The sequence below is a fragment of the Syngnathus acus genome, chromosome 14 (genome assembly GCF_901709675.1).
Source record: "Syngnathus acus chromosome 14, fSynAcu1.2, whole genome shotgun sequence".
Taxonomy (NCBI): domain Eukaryota; kingdom Metazoa; phylum Chordata; class Actinopteri; order Syngnathiformes; family Syngnathidae; genus Syngnathus; species Syngnathus acus.
Genome location: NC_051099.1, coordinates 3,541,648 through 3,559,887, shown reverse-complemented (window position 1 = coordinate 3,559,887; position 18,240 = coordinate 3,541,648). Strand labels below are relative to the sequence as shown.

General features: G+C 48.1%; 2 protein-coding genes across 6 annotated transcripts; one reads left to right on the top strand and one right to left on the bottom strand.

Moving 5' to 3' along the window:
* Positions 1-4,275: 4,275 nt before the first annotated feature.
* On the top strand, positions 4,276-7,756 carry LOC119133728 (UDP-glucuronosyltransferase 1-2-like). The gene is made up of 4 exons (XM_037269840.1): positions 4,276-4,784; positions 5,097-5,380; positions 5,769-6,464; positions 6,551-7,756. The coding sequence occupies exons 1-4, from the start codon at positions 4,781-4,783 to the stop codon at positions 7,130-7,132; spliced, it is 1,566 nt and encodes a 521-aa protein (XP_037125735.1). The 5' UTR covers positions 4,276-4,780; the 3' UTR covers positions 7,133-7,756.
* Positions 7,757-8,398: 642 nt separating this feature from the next.
* LOC119133725 (periostin-like) lies at positions 8,399-17,273 on the bottom strand. 5 transcript variants are annotated; one of them, XM_037269834.1, is made up of 24 exons: positions 17,070-17,272; positions 16,427-16,525; positions 15,272-15,336; positions 15,043-15,200; positions 14,803-14,967; positions 14,582-14,728; positions 14,326-14,467; positions 13,559-13,771; positions 13,335-13,469; positions 13,120-13,268; positions 12,670-12,806; positions 12,480-12,610; positions 12,279-12,409; positions 11,768-11,870; positions 11,638-11,705; positions 11,523-11,568; positions 11,410-11,445; positions 10,640-10,839; positions 10,372-10,567; positions 10,258-10,293; positions 9,057-9,101; positions 8,855-8,941; positions 8,753-8,788; positions 8,399-8,689 (listed from the first exon to the last, which is right to left on the bottom strand). In XM_037269834.1, exons 1-24 carry the CDS (start codon positions 17,201-17,203, stop codon positions 8,628-8,630), a joined length of 2,721 nt encoding a protein of 906 aa, XP_037125729.1. In that variant the 5' UTR covers positions 17,204-17,272; the 3' UTR covers positions 8,399-8,627. The 5 variants fall into 5 exon arrangements, with proteins under 5 accessions (XP_037125729.1, XP_037125730.1, XP_037125731.1 ...); XM_037269835.1 differs by having other exon boundaries at positions 10,372-10,639; positions 10,712-10,839; XM_037269836.1 differs by having other exon boundaries at positions 10,712-10,839.
* Positions 17,274-18,240: the final 967 nt, after the last annotated feature.

The following is an 18,240-nucleotide window of genomic DNA, read 5'->3' as shown; positions in this document are numbered from 1 at the left end:
AGAGTGGGGATAGAGGTTTCTTTATGAGGGCCCAAGAGTTTAGGGTGCGGTTCCGTTATAATACACTCACACGGGCCTCTTTCTTTAGAAAGTTAAAAGTCCACATACATGACCGAGCTTGCAGAAGGTCAACCGTTAGGTAAGATTTCAACGCTCTTTAAGTGTCTTGACAAGTGCTGTGTGTCTTTGTTGGGAATGTTGCTTTTATATTTTCAACGTTGTTTACAAAGTTTCATTTCGGACGATTTCGCTGAAATTCATTCTGGCTGTCGCTGTGTCCGACTTCCAATGTGCTTATTCCGATTTCCATCTCGATGTTTGCATGCTTGAAAATGAATTTTGATAGCTGTCGCTTTTGATTTCTAATATCCTGTTTATGATTCATGATATTGAAAAATGATTGCTGGTTGCAATTGTGGACTTACTCTGTAAACCATGAGCCAATACAGAAAGCCTTTCTCGTGCGTTTCCTGTTCCTACTCCCTCACTCACTGAAGAACCACGGGTGAGCTTGCAGGATTGATTCAAATCTCCAAATTAAACAAATGATGCCATTTAGATAAGACGTCGTGGATCCTCCTCGCAGGGGAAATGTAATTGTAAAGGCGGAGCCATGTTGAGCCACAATAACAGTAACGGCGAGAAAGAAGCTTTTACATCAGTAGAAAGAGATTGGAAATGGAAAGGAAGTGGAGAAGGAAGCGATGATCCAAAATGGAATCCAAAAGCAACACTGAAGCTCGGCCATTTAGTTGGCAGGCGTCCGTTCTGGGACATTTGATAAACACGCGTTTAAAAACAAAAAATGAGCGGCAGCCATCCCTCCCTCTTGAGCTCAAAAGTGTCATCATCCATCCTGTCATCTCGCCAATCTCTCTTCATTCCTGAGAGGATGGACGAATTCCAAAGTGCACACATCCTGTCATTGGTTTGCTGCTAGCAAAAAAAAGGAAGGCACTATTTTCAGGGTGTTTCCACAACTCGCCAAAGTTGTCCTGGTTAAAATTTATGTGCAGTAGGAGTCCCACAAAAAGAAAAAAAAAGGAAAATGGTCTTAGTAGCAGGAGGCCCTGAGTTATTGCTTTTGTCTATTATGGCGGGTCATCAATCTTAAACGTCATACTCGGGTCACACGCAATTCCTATTTGTCACCATTTAGCTCCGCTCCTCTAAAACTTGTTAGCAATCAGACAACCACGTTCTTGAAACATTTGTCTCGGCCTACCGATGTTCATACGACATTCGTACCAAAATTCGAACCAGCTCGAGAGGATTCCTAAACGTCGATGCATATGCGGCCCGTCCTTAAACATGGCGCAAAAGGAGACGCAAAACACGGCAGCCTTGAAGCGTTTAGACTCTGATGAGGTTTTTGAAGTGCTACCAAGCTTGTGTTTATTTCAATTTCTCTCGCAATCAGAGCAAATAAACACTCGCCAGGGGTCCCCCAAAGACAGCTCGAAGGCACTTGGCGCCAACAAACCGCCAATTTTTTTTAATTTGCACATGTTTTTCTCTCAATAGAATACAGCTTTCTTCTCGTCACATGACCACTTTTTCGAAAACCCAAAAGCTGAACACAAAATGGCAAAGTGAGCGACCAAAGCCGGCGACACTAACGAGGAAAGTCTGTTTGCCACGTCATCAAAAGGGAACGCTCGCGTGCGCTAGCATGTGCTAGCGTGCGCCGCGAGCTCAGCGGACAAGAATGGGGATGATGGACGAGTAGGTTTGTCGTTTGCGGCCTTTGCACACAATCATGTTACCGCTCAAACGGGAACTGACATGCAGCACTTTGTGTTGCCATTTCAACAAATGCTGTCGTGGCAACGCTAAAACACATCTGAGCTCAATATGTATACATATGAGAGAAGAGAGGACGTCTACAGTAAAAAATGATTCCATTCAGCTTCAAATTTGTTTGCAATGAGACAAAATCTCCCCAAAAAAGTTTGTCTCGACAGAATCCCGGAAATGGCAAAAAGTGTTCCTGAGACTTTTTGTGGCTCTACTCATGATGGACATGCCTACCAAATTTAAAACTGGCTGCGGGGGCAGAATTTAAAAAATCTCAATCTCACCATTTGGGGTTATAGTGCCCCCTGGTGGCGCGGAATGGATTGTGCAGCATGCTAACATGATTCCACGTGGACAAATTACAAGGTCAAATAAGGGAAGGCAATAAATTTCGACATTTTGGCTGACATGGTGAGAATATCAACCTACAGAAATCCCCAACCGAAAGGATGTATAAATAAAACCCGACAGTATTGTGTTTGTAAAGTGATGTCATCCAACCTCCCTCCAACAAGTTGGGAAAGGATCCGTAAACCCCCTGGAAGTTACCGTAAAGAAGCAATACTATCCGTGACTTCTATTTGCCAAGATGAGATCCAATAAAAGTCAAATTTTTCCATGTTTCACTCAAACAGTTTAGATTCCGGTCACGTCAGAATCGGGCCAAAAATAGCATACAGTGCTTTGCTTCTCCAAACAAGCTCGTGGAAATGAAAAACGCTTCTGTCATCGCCTTGAAGGAGGCTTGTCATTGCCATGGCAACCAAAGCATTACATGTATATCATAATATCCACTATTAAAAAGGGCGGATGGGCCAGCTCAGAACCAAAAGCAAATCTAACATTTTATGGCTGGAAAAATGCTTTTTAGAAGAAGTTAGTGTGGGTGTGAGCTGCCATCTAAGAAGAGCCCCCCCCCTCACTGTCAATGGATCTGCCGCCGCGTGCGAGGGTGGATTCATTTGGAACTGTCAACCTCGGGCCGCTGCGCCGAAGCTGAACGAGCTCGCCAACATGCTCATACAGATCACATCTGGAAGATGACATCACCGCTCGAATGCCAGATGATTCCATTTGCAGACATTTGGCTGCCCGGGGCAGAGCGACTGACCCCCGAGGAATCTGGCAGAGACTGGCGTTCAGACAATGTATACATTGTGACAAAAGCAAAACCTAAATGGATGACTTCACTTTTTTTTTCAAGCAGGGTTCCACTAAGCTACTCGGCTAGACTCCCGTTCGGCAACATGGGAGCGTTTGGCAAGCGTCCAGCTTCTGTTGTAATGTCGAGGGACTGGGGAAAAGCGATTGAGAGAATCAGGCCCAGGTAGCAGGAAAGGAGGCCGGATCTGGTCTGGATCAATGTCAGGCCGACGTGCGTTTGCGAGCTCATTTGAACTCCTGCCATGTTCGCGGAGGAATTTGGCAACAATATCCAGACGGGCAGCCATGAACATGGCGTCCGTCGAGTGTGTCATAAACAGCAGCGCGGACCCTTTGGACCGCACAGCATCAAAAAAGAAAAAATAATGAGGTTGTTAAAAGTGGCGGGGTGACTGACTCACTGTGCACATTGATTTTCCTCGTGAGTTCAGGGCACACAAAAACACCGCCTTTTTTTCATTGCACACAAGTCACAATGGACGGGCTTGCGTAACACACGTGCACACGCCGAGTGACTTTGCTCGTCTGTTGTGAACGCTGCCAACACGGCGGGCGATTGTGAGCGTTTTCTTCCATTTGTAAACGTAAGTAGCCGGCCCGCGTGTCAATCGGTTGAGCGTTTTTTGTTGACTCGGCTGTCGTGTTTGACACGCTGACATCATCCGCGCAGTTATTTGGCGAGCGCCAACCTGCTCGTCGACAACGGAAACAAGGCGGCGAGGAATACGCCGGCGCACGACCGACGCGCCTTCATTCCGACAAACTCGGTGCTCCCGTCGACCTTTGGCCCTACGGAGGATCCCACTGCTGTGGCGCCCAGCGAGTGGCCCCGCCCCGAAGCTATCGTTAGCGCTAACGCTAATCCCCGGCTTTTTGTTTTGAATTTTGTTGAGCATGTCAAGCATGACAGGATGCACAAAAAAAAAGTTTGGTTGAAACCAGATTCTCTCCTGAAAAAATAGAAAAAGAAAAAAACCCAGCAGGTTTAGTTCTATCTACCACACACTTTTTCCTTCCCGTCTCCTCCCGTGGCTGGATTCTATCCTATCCAAACCGGGCTGAAAAAACTTTTTTTCAGACTAATGCGGCCGACCCGGCTGGCCGCGTCCGAGATTTAAAGCCATTTTCCGCCAACGCACTGCGCCGATGATAAAGCGTGTGACGGGAAGGAGGAAACACCTGCAAAACACAAAAGGGAGCAGTTTCCTAAATCACAAGCAACAACAGGACTTTTTTTTCCATTTCAATTAGTCATTAAAAATGTACAGTAAAGTTAGTGAAGGAATTCAAACGCAGTCTGTCGTTGTTAATAACAATTATGCAACAACTTGATCATTTCTGCTTTCAAAATTCATAAAACATAAAAAACAAGCATGACGATTTACTAAAAAAAATATTCAAAATATTAACAAGAATACACTTTTTTTAACAGCACGTAAAACGATTTATTGTCACGACCACCCACCAGTGCTAACAAAAGCGAGCGCTCTGCTTTCAGGCCCCGGGGTGCATTCCGGAGCCTTCCTCGCTCACCAGATCCCAAAACAACGAAACGGGGAAATAACACAGGAGCGTAGTACTTGCGCAAACAAACTTGAGAACAACAGGTCTGACCAACTCTGTAACTGAATGAAAGGGCTCTGATTTAGTGCATGTTTGAGATATTTCAGGCTTTTTGGACTTGCGACCTGAAGCCGCTGGGCCGACCACGTGACCGCCGCCGTTATCTTGGTAGTTCACCTGCAACTCCCGTTTCAAGTCCAACATTTAGACGACAACACGCTGCCGGCAGTTTCCGTAGCTGCTGAGGATCAACACCATGGGTACGTTCAATTATTTTGGGAGGGTTATTTTTTGTGTGTGTATTTTGACGGCAACTAGGCAACAATGTGACCCCAAAATTATTTGGATCAGATTCAAAATGTCTATATAGTATAGAGGGTAGGTCTTTTGTTCAGACAAATAGAAAAATATATATTTCTTTTTTATTATTTTTTAATCATTTATTTTTTAATTTTTTTAGGTATTATTTTTTATTTTTTATAACAATAAAACAAAACAAATAAAAAATTTATTTTGTTTTAAATTAATTTATTATTATTTTATGTATTTTGTTATTTTTTATTGTGTTTTAGGATCCTCGCCACTCGCATTTATTCTGCTGGCCTTATTGGCGTCATGGGGGGGTCCGCCCGGGTCTGACGGGGGCAACGTCTTGGTGTTCCCAGTGGACGGCAGCCACTGGATCAACATGAAGGTTCTTCTGGAGGAGCTCCACCAGCGAGGACATCAGCTGACGGTCATCAGAGCCGCCAACAGCGTCTACGTGCCGCAAAGCTCGCCGCTCTACACTGCCGTCACCATCGACTTGGCGGGAACATGGCAGGAATTTTTCAAATTTATGGAGGAGCTCATTACGGTAACATCCTGCTTGTGCGTGTGTGTGTGTGTGTTAAATTGCCCCATAAGTAACACAGGTCATGGAAAATGCCCAAAACCATTTCATTTTTCAAACTTAGTGGAGTAGGTAGTGGAGTCAGGGAAACGGCAACTTACCCTAAAGACAAAAGAGAGGTCACAAGTCCATCATGCCAACTTCACTTCCTGGAAGATGTTTGAGAAGCACTCAATAACGGGACGACCGATTGGCTGCTAATTTCAGCAGTGCAAGCTTTGCTCTGATTGGCTGATGCAGCCAGCAATGCCATTGCCCCAAATTTGACAGTTTAAAAATGTTTCAAACTATTTGTCAAAAAGTAAAGTAGACAATGTCAGATTGATGTCAAACCTTCTGGTTCTTCTCCCAGAACCTCCGACAAGGACGCACCATGCACCGCGAGTTCGCCAACTTCATCTACAAGGCCCACTCGACGTGGGGAGACACAATCTCCGAGTTCCTGGATGATGAGAGGCGAGTTCAGAGTTTAAGAGACTCCCGCTTCGACCTGGTCCTGACCGACCCGGCCATCGCTCCCGGCGTGATTCTGGCCAAGTATTTGGACCTTCCTCTGGTGCTCAACGTACGCTGGATCCATGCCGGCGAGGGCCACATGGCCATGGCCCCGTCGCCCCTCTCCTACGTCCCCATGCCGGGATCAGGCTTGACGGATAAGATGAACTTCCTCCAGAGGGTAAAGAACGTCTTCTTCTACGTCATGATCACCCTCCAGCAGAAAATCCTGATCGAGCCCATCTACAGCGCCATCTGCAGGAAGCACTTCCCGGGCGGCTGCGATATCAACTCGCTCCTCCGGCAGGCTGACGTTTGGCTCTTCCGCACCGATTTTGTCTTTGACTTCCCCCGGCCCACCATGCCCAACGTAGTCTACATCGGCGGCTTCCAGTGCCGGGACGCCCGCCCGCTGCCTGCGCACCTGGAGGACTTTGTCCAGAGCGCCGGCGAGCACGGCGTGATCGTAATGAGTCTCGGCAGCCTGGTCAACGCTATGCCCGAGCGCGACGCTGAGGAACTCGCCGCCGTCTTTGCCAGGTTGCCGCAGAAGGTGATGCAATCGTAGTGAGAAACATTTTAAACGAAACCTTACAAGCAAACGAATCCCATCGACAACACTTTGTCTTTCACGTTTAGGTGATTTGGCGTCACAAGGGTCCTCGGCCGTCCACGCTGGGCAATAACACCCTGGTGGTGGACTGGATGCCCCAAAAGGATCTTCTGGGCCATCCGCAGACCAAAGTCTTCGTGGCCCACGGGGGCACCAATGGACTCCAGGAGGCCATCTTCTATGGCGTCCCCGTGCTGGGTATCCCGCTCTTCTTTGACCAGTTCGACAACCTGGTGCGCTTGGAGCAGAGAGGAGCCGCCAAGATCCTGGAGCTGGCTGACCTTAGCCAAGGCTTTGAGGCCAGCCTCAAGGAGGTTCTGAGCCACGACAGCTACCGGCGCAACATACGGAAGCTGTCCGAACTGCACCGGGATCAGCCTATGAGGCCCATGGATCGTGCAGTCTTCTGGGTGGAGTATGTGATGCGCCACAAGGGGGCGCCGCATCTGCGTACGCAGGCCTACGAGATGCCTTGGTATGCTTACTACGGCGTGGACGTGGCCCTGCTGCTGGCGGCCATAGTGATTGCGCCGGTGTTGTCCACCGTGGCTCTCGTCAGGTTCTTCTGTTGCAAAAAGACGAGAAAGAACAAAGCAAAACGACAATAGCAATCGACAAGGTGTTCCAACCTTGAAACCTGAAAGCTAATATTCATCGTTTTGCTCAACATTGAGCCTTTTCCAAGACGATCTCAAGGTTCCACTGGACTTATTGAATTAGAAAACAGCAAAGTTGATTTGGACTTCAGTATTTGTCATGAAAGACAATTTGTGGTGATTTGCAATATTTCCTTTTGCTGTACACGGGAATGTCTGCGACGGGCCGAAACTTTGCATGGAAAAATCTGCCAGTGGTCTGGCGGGGATGATGATGTCACTCGGGCTGGGAATACGGAGGAGACATTTTGTTGACTGCCTAAAATACATCCCTGCTCACAGTCTAACAAGATGGAGTCATCATCATCATCCCATTAGTGTTCTGCACATGTTTTATATTCGTGTTGCTTCCAAGGACATTTTGGTCACTACGACCAAACCCAATTCACAGAAATCCACACTTTGATGGTTGCTTGCCAATAAATAGCATCGAAAACAAGGCCACACAACAAGTCCCTTGCGAAAAGCATAAATGATCATAGTTCTAAAGCAAATGAATCTATTTCAAGCTAGCATACGCTCAAATTGGACTTGCGTCAATTTTCCTTTCCTCTGATAAAACAGGTTCAAACATGACTTTGTAGAATGATTGCAAGCCATGAAGTTGGACCGGCGCATTTCTTATCGTACTACGTCATGGTTGACTTGACGAGTACCAGCCCACATCAAGCACATGTGGCCTCTGTAGTTTCATCTGCTGCTAATTTTGCTAGCCGGATGTCAATGGACGCCGACGGACAGACACGGAGGAGCACCGAGTCGTCTGGCTGGATGGTCGTTAGGATCCGAGAGCGGGGAAGCTTATGTCTTGGGAGGCCACCTGGGAATGGTGCAGGGACAGGAAATGACACGTCGAGGCTTAATAAAGTGCATCCTTGGTGGATCGGCTGGAAAACATCAAAGACCTTCTCGAATTGACAGCCGCCATGTTGCTAAAGACACCAAAGGACAACCTTCAGTTTCAAATTTGGCATCTTTAGTTCCCGCGTGGTTGAAAGATGAGAGTTGAAGTTCAAGCCTCATCCTGCATTGGGAACACGCCTCCTAATCCAACATTTGTCATTTGTTCCCTTGACGCCAGGCCAGGCGCTCTTGTGCTAACTTGAGACGAGCCCGAAGGCTAACAAGCACCACGGATCATTTCAAGGATTTCCGACGCACATACATGCGGATTGTTGTCAACGTTTTTTGTTAAGATGTTTGCGTAAAAATCAAAGACAGTTTGGACTCCATGTATTTATTGACCTTGAGATAATTTACAGAATGAAATTAATTGTGGGGAACATTTCCGACGCATCCATTGTGGTGAATGCAAGCACCATTGAAAGCATTGCAAGAATTCATACATGTCACAATCTGTTTTTTTTTTCCTCATTGGAAATATAAAAATAGAACCGAGATGAGCTTTTATGCGTCTCGCTTGATCCATCGGCGCTGGATTCTTTCTTCACTGGGGCGTGGCCTTGCGGTGACGCTTGACCAAGCGTGTCCTCCTCCTCCTCATACCGGCTGAAGACCACAGGAGGAACTCAATAACAAGTCCACATTGCGGTTGTCATTTCGTTTTGTTACCTGGAGCCTTCCTGGCGGCGCCGAACTTCCCGCCCGCTGCGACACGGACACAATCGTTATGACTCGCCACACGTTCTGACCTTCAGAGATTCCACAACTGACCTTGGATGAGTTTGGTGATTCTATCCGACTCCTGTTCAATCAGGTTAGGGTCGCTGTGGATGGTGGTGATCCTGGAGAAGTCCGGCCCTGTGCGAGTCGAGGTGTTAAAAACTCATCAAAACGCAACAGTCGATTTTCTTTCAACTTCAGACACACAATCAAGACTCCTGTTGCTGTTTGGGAAATGGAAGCGGAACCCTACCCTCGATGATATGCGGCTGGAACCCGGCGGGGAACATCGTTTCACCTTGGGAGGTTGGCGAGAATCAATCCATTAATTCACCTCGCCTTCACCTCCACCATAGACAACAATAGACGGACAGATGGATGGATGGATGGACAGACAGACAGATGCCACCACCTCTGCCACCACCACCACCAAACAAAGAGGTGTAGACATACAGACACAGAAGCCTCATTGAATCTTTTGAATCTAGACCTGATCTTCTATCAGGCCTGGCGGCCTCTCTTGACCACCTCTCAGGAATCAAAGCCTATCTTTGGGACTAGACCCTCCTCTCAAGACTTGAACCTTCACTTGAGACGATCCTTCTCTCAGGACTTGAGACTAGAAGCTTTTCTTGGGACTTTCCTTAGAGACTATCACCTTTGATCCAAACTAGATCCTTGTCCAGAAAACAACACAGACTAGAGACTTGAGTTATGGCTGAAGGAAAACCTCTTTGGACAAGAGTCTTCTTATCCAAGGACAAGAATCTTATCTTGGGACAATCGTATTCTCTTGGGACCGGGACCTTTTCGCTGCACTAGAACTTGATCTTGAGATGAGCGTCTTCTTTTGGGACTAAAAGAATCTTCTGTCAGGACTTGGGACTAGAAGTTTCTTTCAAAGCCAAATCTACAAATCAAGAGAGGCTTTCATTTTGTGCACAGTTCAGTCGAACGGATGGCACTCAATGAGGCATCTAGTATGTTCTTGTCAGACATTCAAACATCATGGTGCTGCATCCAGCTGCTTCCGTCAAAGAAAAACACTTTTGCTCGAGCACAAGTCAGTCAGCGATTTACGACTTTGGCGGAACAACTTTACAGTTTATTGCTTTTCTCTCTCGTTGAACAACTTTATGAGCTGTCTGCCTTCAAGGAAGAACCAATAAAATACTTTTGTCATAAACAACAATTTAAAGTCTGGTCAATAAGTATAACATCCGTCTTTTCTGAGACAGCCCAGATGATTTGGAGTCTTCAACAAACCTGACAAGTCTTCATCTGAGTTCTTTTCGTAAACGTTCAAGACATTTCAGTCTTGAATGAATCTTTTTGCCAAGATTCAGTGCACACCATGAGAATGATGTCTGAGGAGCACCAAGGTAAGTTGGAACGATGATGACGACGGTTCTGTTAGACACTGAAAGAGCATCCTCAAAGGACGGGAAACTGACCTGCAATGGTCTCGCTTTCCGATGCGGCCTGTCCACCTAAAATTTCACAAGTAAGTCATCGATTATCTGCCAGTGGAGGCCAAGCACAATTGGATAGACGGATGGACGTCTTACCGTCAATGACTCTGGTCAGCTTGGTTACGCCGGGCTCACTGATCACTCGGGTTACCTTGGTAACGGTTGGCTGCTTCTCGACAACGCCGGTTACCTCGGTGATCACCGGCTCGCCCCGCACCGCCACCCGGGTGACGACGGGGTCGCTTTCGATGACCCGCGTTACCGTGGTGACCGAGGGTTCGCCGTCCACCACCACCCGGGTGTGCGTCGGCTCCGTTTCGATGACCCGCGTTACCGTGGTGACCGAGGGTTCGCCGTCCACCACCACCCGGGTGTGCGTCGGCTCCGTTTCGATGACCCGCGTTACCGTGGTGACCGAGGGTTTGCCGTCCACCACCACCCGGGTGTGCGTCGGCTCCGTTTCGATGACCCGCGTTACCGTGGTGATGGAGGGTTGGCTTTCAACCACCTTGGTGATGGACGGTTGCTCTTCGATGACCCGGATCACTTCGGTTTCTTCGGGTACTGCGTATCAAAGAAGCGTTTGAAGTCACCGATAAGATTTCAAATCAGAGCGTACAGAGCTTTGGATTTGGAACAGGATTCGGCTTTCAAGTCCAGGCGAGGCTTTCCAGACAGGATTTTTGATTTACGCACACATCTCGCCTACTTGGCTCCCACTTGATCTCTTCCGTTACGCAATACGCAGGGCAGAGGCGTACGACCGTCTGAGAGGAAGCTGAACGGACAGCCTTATTGAGCTCACGAGCAAACGCCAACGTTGGATGATGACAGGGAGCATGAATGTAATCGGAGTCTGGAGGCGTGGGAGGATTCCATCAATGAAGACATTTTGGATCGTCTCTCTTCATAACATAAATCTGACAGGAAGCCATTCAGGAAATTCGCTAATGCCCGAATGTCACTTTTGGGTGTACGCATTTTAACAAGACACTAAGAACGCCAGGAAGGGGGGGAAAAGTTTAGGTGCCTTCCAAGTCCAAACAAATGGCTCACAAACCAATGCGTCTGAGCACTCCTTTTATCCAAGCACTAAACAGAGCTGAAAGCAAACAAATGAGGACGAGCACTTACCTTTCTGGGTGTACTCTGTGGTAGTGATGGTCCTCCCTGCAGGTAAACAAATAGCTTTAGCGTTAGCATCTTTGGCGGAGCATGCTACGGCTCAGGAGTGAAAAACGACTTACTGACAAAGGTGAGCGGGATTTCCGAGTAAGAGAATCCTGACACGTACTACGGAGAAGATTTCATTTTGTATTAAAAAATAAAAAATTGTATCCTGATGTCTTTTTTTTTTCCTACCCGAATCTTGATGTACTTGATGAGCTTCCTGAGGATGAACAGAAGGTCCTCGCGACCCACTGGAAGATCTGCAAGGGAAAATCTGGCATCAGTAGAGAGCGATATCTTCTTTTCTGAGGAGAGTCCCGACCTGCTGGATAGAGAAGGTTCTTCACCACGTGGATCACGCCGTTGGTGGCCATCAAGTCACTGTCAGGTACGTCCACCGAGTTGACATGAATGGAGTCGTTCACCTGCATCAACACACGGGAAGACTCTCAGCTAGCATTGGTCAGGAACTGTCAGATGCTCAAGCTAGTCTGTGTTTAGGTTTCAAATATTTCTTTTTGTGACAACGGTTCGAAACCTCACACGTGTTTAACATTGTCGTCGAATCGTGATTCAAATCTCCTGCTCGCTCTCACGCTTTGGTTGATGGTGAAAGCAGGCTTAACCACGGAACTTCCTGCAATCAGGAGGCCCGGCTGAGTCACACCGGGATCCGTTACCCCTCCTCCACACGGCTTTTGTAGCCCACGTTAAATGTCACCAGATAGCCGAAAGAAACGGGGAGCTCGTAATTACGTCCGGACCGCCTCCGTAGTTCACGCCGGATGGAGCGAGCGACACATTTGATTTGGAAAACGGACGCGTGGACTTACAGACAAAACTTGGAGGTTCCTTCCCTGCAGCGTCTTCAGCAAATTGGTCACGCCCCCTTCCAGGCCGCCATTGATGAAGATGCCGCGGCTGATGTGGTAGAGCAAGATGGTCCTCAGCGCCGTCGGATCGCCTGCCGGAAGGCAAAGCCGTTTTGGGATTTGCCGAAAAACAGAGGCTTGGCGGGCGGCCCGGAGACGGACGTTTCAGCAGCGCCATGTCTTCTTGGCTCAGGTCCGCGAAGGCGTCGTCCGTCGGCGCGAAGACGGTAAACGAGCCCTCCTGCTTCAGCAGCTCGCTCAGGTCGGCCGTCTCTATCAGTGCCAGGAAAATTCTGCAAAGGGAAGGGCATGAAATGATGGATTCCCGCCAAAAATGCGTACACGTCTTTACTTGAAGCGTCCGTCGGCTTTGAGGATGTCGTAGGTGGTCTTCTCCGACGGTCTGATGATGGTCCTGATGAGGTGGAGGACCCCGTTGCTTCCTTGCTTGCTACCGCGAACCATGCAGGCGTTCTCGATGCACACCGCCTAAAACGCACCAGGCCATCCCAGGAAAGAACATCCGGTTTTGACTAAGGTTTTGGAGAATTACTACTTGGAAAGATTGACTCCCGTGAGGTACGCCTGGACCCAAAACCGCTTACGAAAGCCCGCCTCAGATCACAGTGTCAGGTCTGCCGATCGTCACGTTGATTGTAAGCAACGAGGAGGTAAAGCCAAACCAGATGATCCGAAGAGGGAGCAACACGGATCATCTGCTGCCAGACTTTGATTGAATTTGGCGCTAATTTATGATTTCTTTGTTCATGCCCAGACAACTCGGAACCCGGCGGGAGCTGACCGTGCGGTAAATGAAGACTCGTAGAAACTTTCCAGCCATCGTCTCCAGCAGCTGGCCGTTGTAGAGCTCGTTTAGCGTGACCTTCAGCTTCAAGACGTGGTTTTGCAGAAGGTACCTCAGCGCCGTCTGGTCGGTCGCCATCACCTCATCTGACAAGATGGACAGGAAGCCGTGTCAAACTCAAAACGTTCACGCGTGTTCCAGGACGGACCCACTGGTGAAAGCTGAGTTGATCGGGGCGAGGAGCGTGTACTCCCTCTTGGGACCCAAGGCGGCTGCTAAACCCAGTTCTGAGACCATGTCACCGAAGGTACTCTGGCCTTTATCCATCAGTTCCATCACATCCTTGGCTGAAAAACACACAAGCAACATGGGGACCAACATCAGCTGGCGAGTTCTCCAGCTATTTCCAACACCTGGTTGGCTCGTACGTTCTTACCCGAGTTTGGCATCAGAACCTGGTCAATGAGGTGGATGACGCCGTTGGTGGTGACGATGTCCTTCTTCAGCACCATCTTGATGCCGTTGACCGTCAGACTGTCGCCGTCGCAGCCCACCTCCACGCTGCTGCCCTCCTCGGTTTCGTACACCGAGCCAGCCACGATGGCTTCTGAACACTGGACGCTCTTCAGGAGGTGGTAGTTGACCAGAGCTGCCGGACAGCAAAGAAGTCGGGAAGGACTGTTTAACTGTTCAGCCTTCTCGATTTCAAACAATTAAAGTCATTCGGCAGCAGCTCACGCTCAGAAGATACAAGCCATGATCCGAACAGACTTTTGTCCCGGCCCTTAAAAGTCTTTGCAATAACGAGGCACTTGTTCCGTGTTTACATTTGAAATGACATCAATAATTGTACAAGTAAGGAAAGGAAAAAGGCCAGCCAGGACAGAGTTGTTCGCGTCAAGGAAGCCAAGGCCACGTCCAAAGCCAAATGTGAGTGAATGTCCTCATGGAGGACGTGACTCACGGAGAACTCTGGCTCGGGTTTCTGGCTAGCCGAGCGCCACGTGACTGCATCGGAAGTCGTAAATATGTCCGCTTTACATGCTGAAGATCTTCACACGTTCAAAAAAACAATGTTTTGCTTTGGAGAGTCAGATTTGGACTACAGATGGAGTCCAAATTGGACTTTTCAATTGTCACTCAAGAGCCCGGAACCCTCATTGGCCGCTACACATGACAATCAATGGAGATGTGACATCATACCTGCAATGACATCCTTGTCTGACATGAAGCGCTCCAGGTGGCCTGGTCCTAAGCGGTTGAAGGCGGCGTTGGTGGGGGCAAACAACGTGTAGTGTCCCGGCTGGTCCAGCTTGTCCATCATGCCCGAGGCCAACGCCACGCCCTGGTAGCACCGGTAGCACAGCAGTTTGGGAATTTGCATTACTTGGACTTTTTACATTTCAAAGATGTTTAGCATTAGCATGTGCTAATAAAGTTAGCAAAAGAGCGCTCTTACGCTAAAGGACGAGAGCTCATCCTCCACGTCCAGAACGCCTTTGATGGTGTTGGTGACGCTGCTGATGACTCGGTCGACGACGTGCACCACGCCGTTGGTGGCCACCTGGTTGGCGTGGATGATCCTGGCGCAGTTGACCGTCACCACCTACGTGTCGCCCAACGTTTTAACAACCCATGGCAATAGAGCGATGACGGGAACCTTGCCGATTGGCAACTCACCCCGTTGGCGTAGTGGTTGACGCGAAGCCCCAAGCGGTCGTGCATGGACGTGACGCTCATGCCGTCCTTCATGTCTTTGGTCAGCAGGCGCGTGCTGAGCATGTGGAAGCGCAAGGCGTTGTACAGCTCCTTGTTCACGTTGTTCACCAGCGCCGAACGCACGCTCTGGAACGGCGACAACGCTCTCAAAGTCTTGCGAGTCAACCAGTCGGACGAGGAGCTCTCGGCGAGCCTACTCACGGTGTCAAGCAGGTCCCAGGCGTCGTTGCTGGGCGCGAACATGGTGTAGGAGCCGCCGCCCTCCAGCTCCTCCCTCAGCTTGGAGATGTCAGCGTACTGCTGCGTCTCCGTGGCCTTCACTAGGCCCAGGGTGCCGTACACGTGCTCAATGGGAGCCACTTTGGGAAACGGAGACAGTGATACACGGAATCTATTTTTCTTCCAATTGTTGCAATAAGTCCACACCCACCTGCAGGACATCCTTTCATACCTTCCAGGCGCATGTAGCCTGGACAACACTCGTACACCACCATGCTGCAAAGGGGCGACAGAGAGACACAAAATGGTTCTCAGCAAAATTAATAGAAATAAATTCATTCTAAACCCAATGAAAGCTCGACATTGCATTGTGGAGTCGTCTCTCAGAATTCCCACGCCGGATAACAGCCGCCTCGTAAAATGATTGTGTTTTTCACGCTGAGCTAATAGACAACAGTACTTCTTCGGAACAACTTTCTCTCGCCCGCGTGCACACACACGCTGTGTAAAATGTGCAGATATCTGTACACACAGCTGGACATCAGGAAGCCACGATGTCATCATGGGCTGACAGCCAAACAGATGTGCGCCACATGTGAACAAATTAAACCCACACTTAGGACCCCCCCCCAAAAAAAACTATTTTGAAATTGCCTGGATTTGTCTATCATGACAGGTTGCGCAAAAAAAAAAAAAAAATCCGCAGGACCTGTGTCCCATATTGAACAGGACGTCGGCCAGATTGGGGGAATACCAAAACTTCAAAGTTTGATGAGCCTTTAGAGGATTTGCCAAGAAAATTGGATGAATATTTGGAAAGTCCAGCTGCACAATTGGTTTGATTTTGGAATATGAAATTGGCGGGACGTGCCTGACTCGCAAAAAAAGTCTCAAGTGTCTGGCACCAGTTACGACCACCCCCAAAAAACAAAAGCTCTCCCATAGCCTCATCAAGCAGCAATTTTTCTTTCCCTTCCTGCATTTACGCTAGAAGGCAAGACTCAAGTCGCATTAGCGTTCTTTATTTATTGTTAGTTTGTCGCCAAACGAACGCACGTGTTTGTCTTGAGGCGCTTTGCCGTTGCTGTAAATTGCTTCCATGCTTGCCGCCGACGCTTGTTGAAAGAAGACTACGAAAACAAAACAAGCTTCGGCTGGCTTCTGCTTTATCCTCTTGTCATAATCATTGTGTACTTTGATTAAATAAACTGCTGAAATCTTCATATCATTGGCTTGGTAGCGGAGCAAAGTCAACCATGCTGCACTGCAGCAACCATTTTGGACCATTTCTTTTTTAGGTGTTCTTAATCTTGTGACCAGAATGTCACTGGATGTGTGTGTGTGTGTTGGGGGTGATGACACTTACGCCTTCTTGCCACAGATGGCGCCTTTGTACCAGTTCCTGCAGGTGCTGAAGTATTTCTTCTTGGTCCCTAGAACCTGCTGCAGGGCGCACACGTTGGGCCTGAGTGGTGAAAGCAGGAAAGGTGGAAGTTGATGAGTGATGGGATGGCCAGCAGACAGAAGGAATGTGCACACACGTCCAAAAGGAAGCGCACGCTCGAACGCTTCATTTTGTCTGATTGACGTCACGCAAAGTTTTATTTGACAGTAAAGTACAGGCTGCGTTTGTATTTGGACGCCTGGAGCGCACACGCACATGCACGCGCATGCAACCACCATAAAAACACCTGTGAACATGTGTTCAAATAAATAAAATAAAAAATGTGAGTTAAGTCGAAAGAAAACATTTCTTCTTTGAATACAAACGATTTTTTTCTCGTGATTGTTTTTGTCTGAAAAATCGAGGATTTGATCATCTTTAAAAGTTCTCAAAAATGATTTCCCACCTAACTACATAAGTTGTTCTTAAAACAATACAATTTCACGGAATTTGTCTGAAAAATGGACATTTTTTCTTTCTTTTTTCTTGAACACTTTTTGACTTTCTTGCCTTATTTTCTACATTTCCACGCAGAATTTTGTGCTCCCACAGCAACATTTCTTACCCCTCGGTTCTGGCCCTGATGCGGCTGTGGCTGACGATCTTGTCGTAGGCCGACGCGTCCACGCCGGCCAGCGAGCACAGCGCCACCAACAGGAAGGCGGCCGCCGTTGCACGATGCATCCTTGGAGTCGTCATGACACGCACACGCGCTCTTCGAGCCTAAAACGCAACACGCTTGTTGAGATGTGTGCGCCACTGGGCCAGGCGCTTCTTTTATACCAACACACACACACAGGGCTGAACCCCACTCCCACCCATGTACCCCCCCCCCCCCCCATCACCTCCCACCCAAACTAGTGACTCAGCTGAGGCGGGTGATGGCCCCTCCTACCCCGGTTCACACCTCCATCACATCCTGGAGCACCCGGGACGCCCTCGCCTGTTGTCCACACTTCAAAAAGACAGACAACACATGTTTACAGATGTTATGATGTCATGATGCATTAGGGGCAAAGGAAGCAGTGCCCCGTGGAACTTAATGTCTTTCATACAGAAATCAGTACAGGTCCATAAATGGGAGTCTAGATCTTGACTTTGAATTCTGCCTCGCAACAAGTGAGCCTACAATGCATGAGGGGCAGGGGGAAAAGTGCCCCGCAAGATGGAGCCCTTTCCAAATGGCAACAGTGAGGTCATTGGGAACAATAAATGAACTCATCATGCCGTCTCGAGGCCTCTTTTTGTGCACCTAATGAATTCTGCCAAGCAACAGGCAGATTCTGCATAATCTGTTACACTTTTATAAGCGGCATTCATCACTGTTAAAGTCTCCCAAGCACAATAAAGGGGAATCGATTTTTTAAATACATTTTGCGGCATCGTTCATTTAAATGAGAATTTTTGGAAGGTGCATAAATCAAATGAACGGTCTGCTTCAATGGCGTGGCCATCCTGCAATGACGTCTCCCTCTAGGGGCCAATATTTGTCAGTACTGGCGCCTTGGAAATCTGAGCTGAGAATTTGTTTTCCTAGAAATATTGACGTTCTCAGTGAAGTATGTAACTTTTTCAATTATTTTTCTAGAAAATGTCTTTATGGTACGATAAATGAATTTTTTTTTTCTTCATAAAATACTTTTTTTGAGGAAAATATGCAACTTTAAAGCATTTTTTATATTGAACCATTACATTTATTCTTGTAATATGCTGTTGTATTCTCTCAAAAACACATA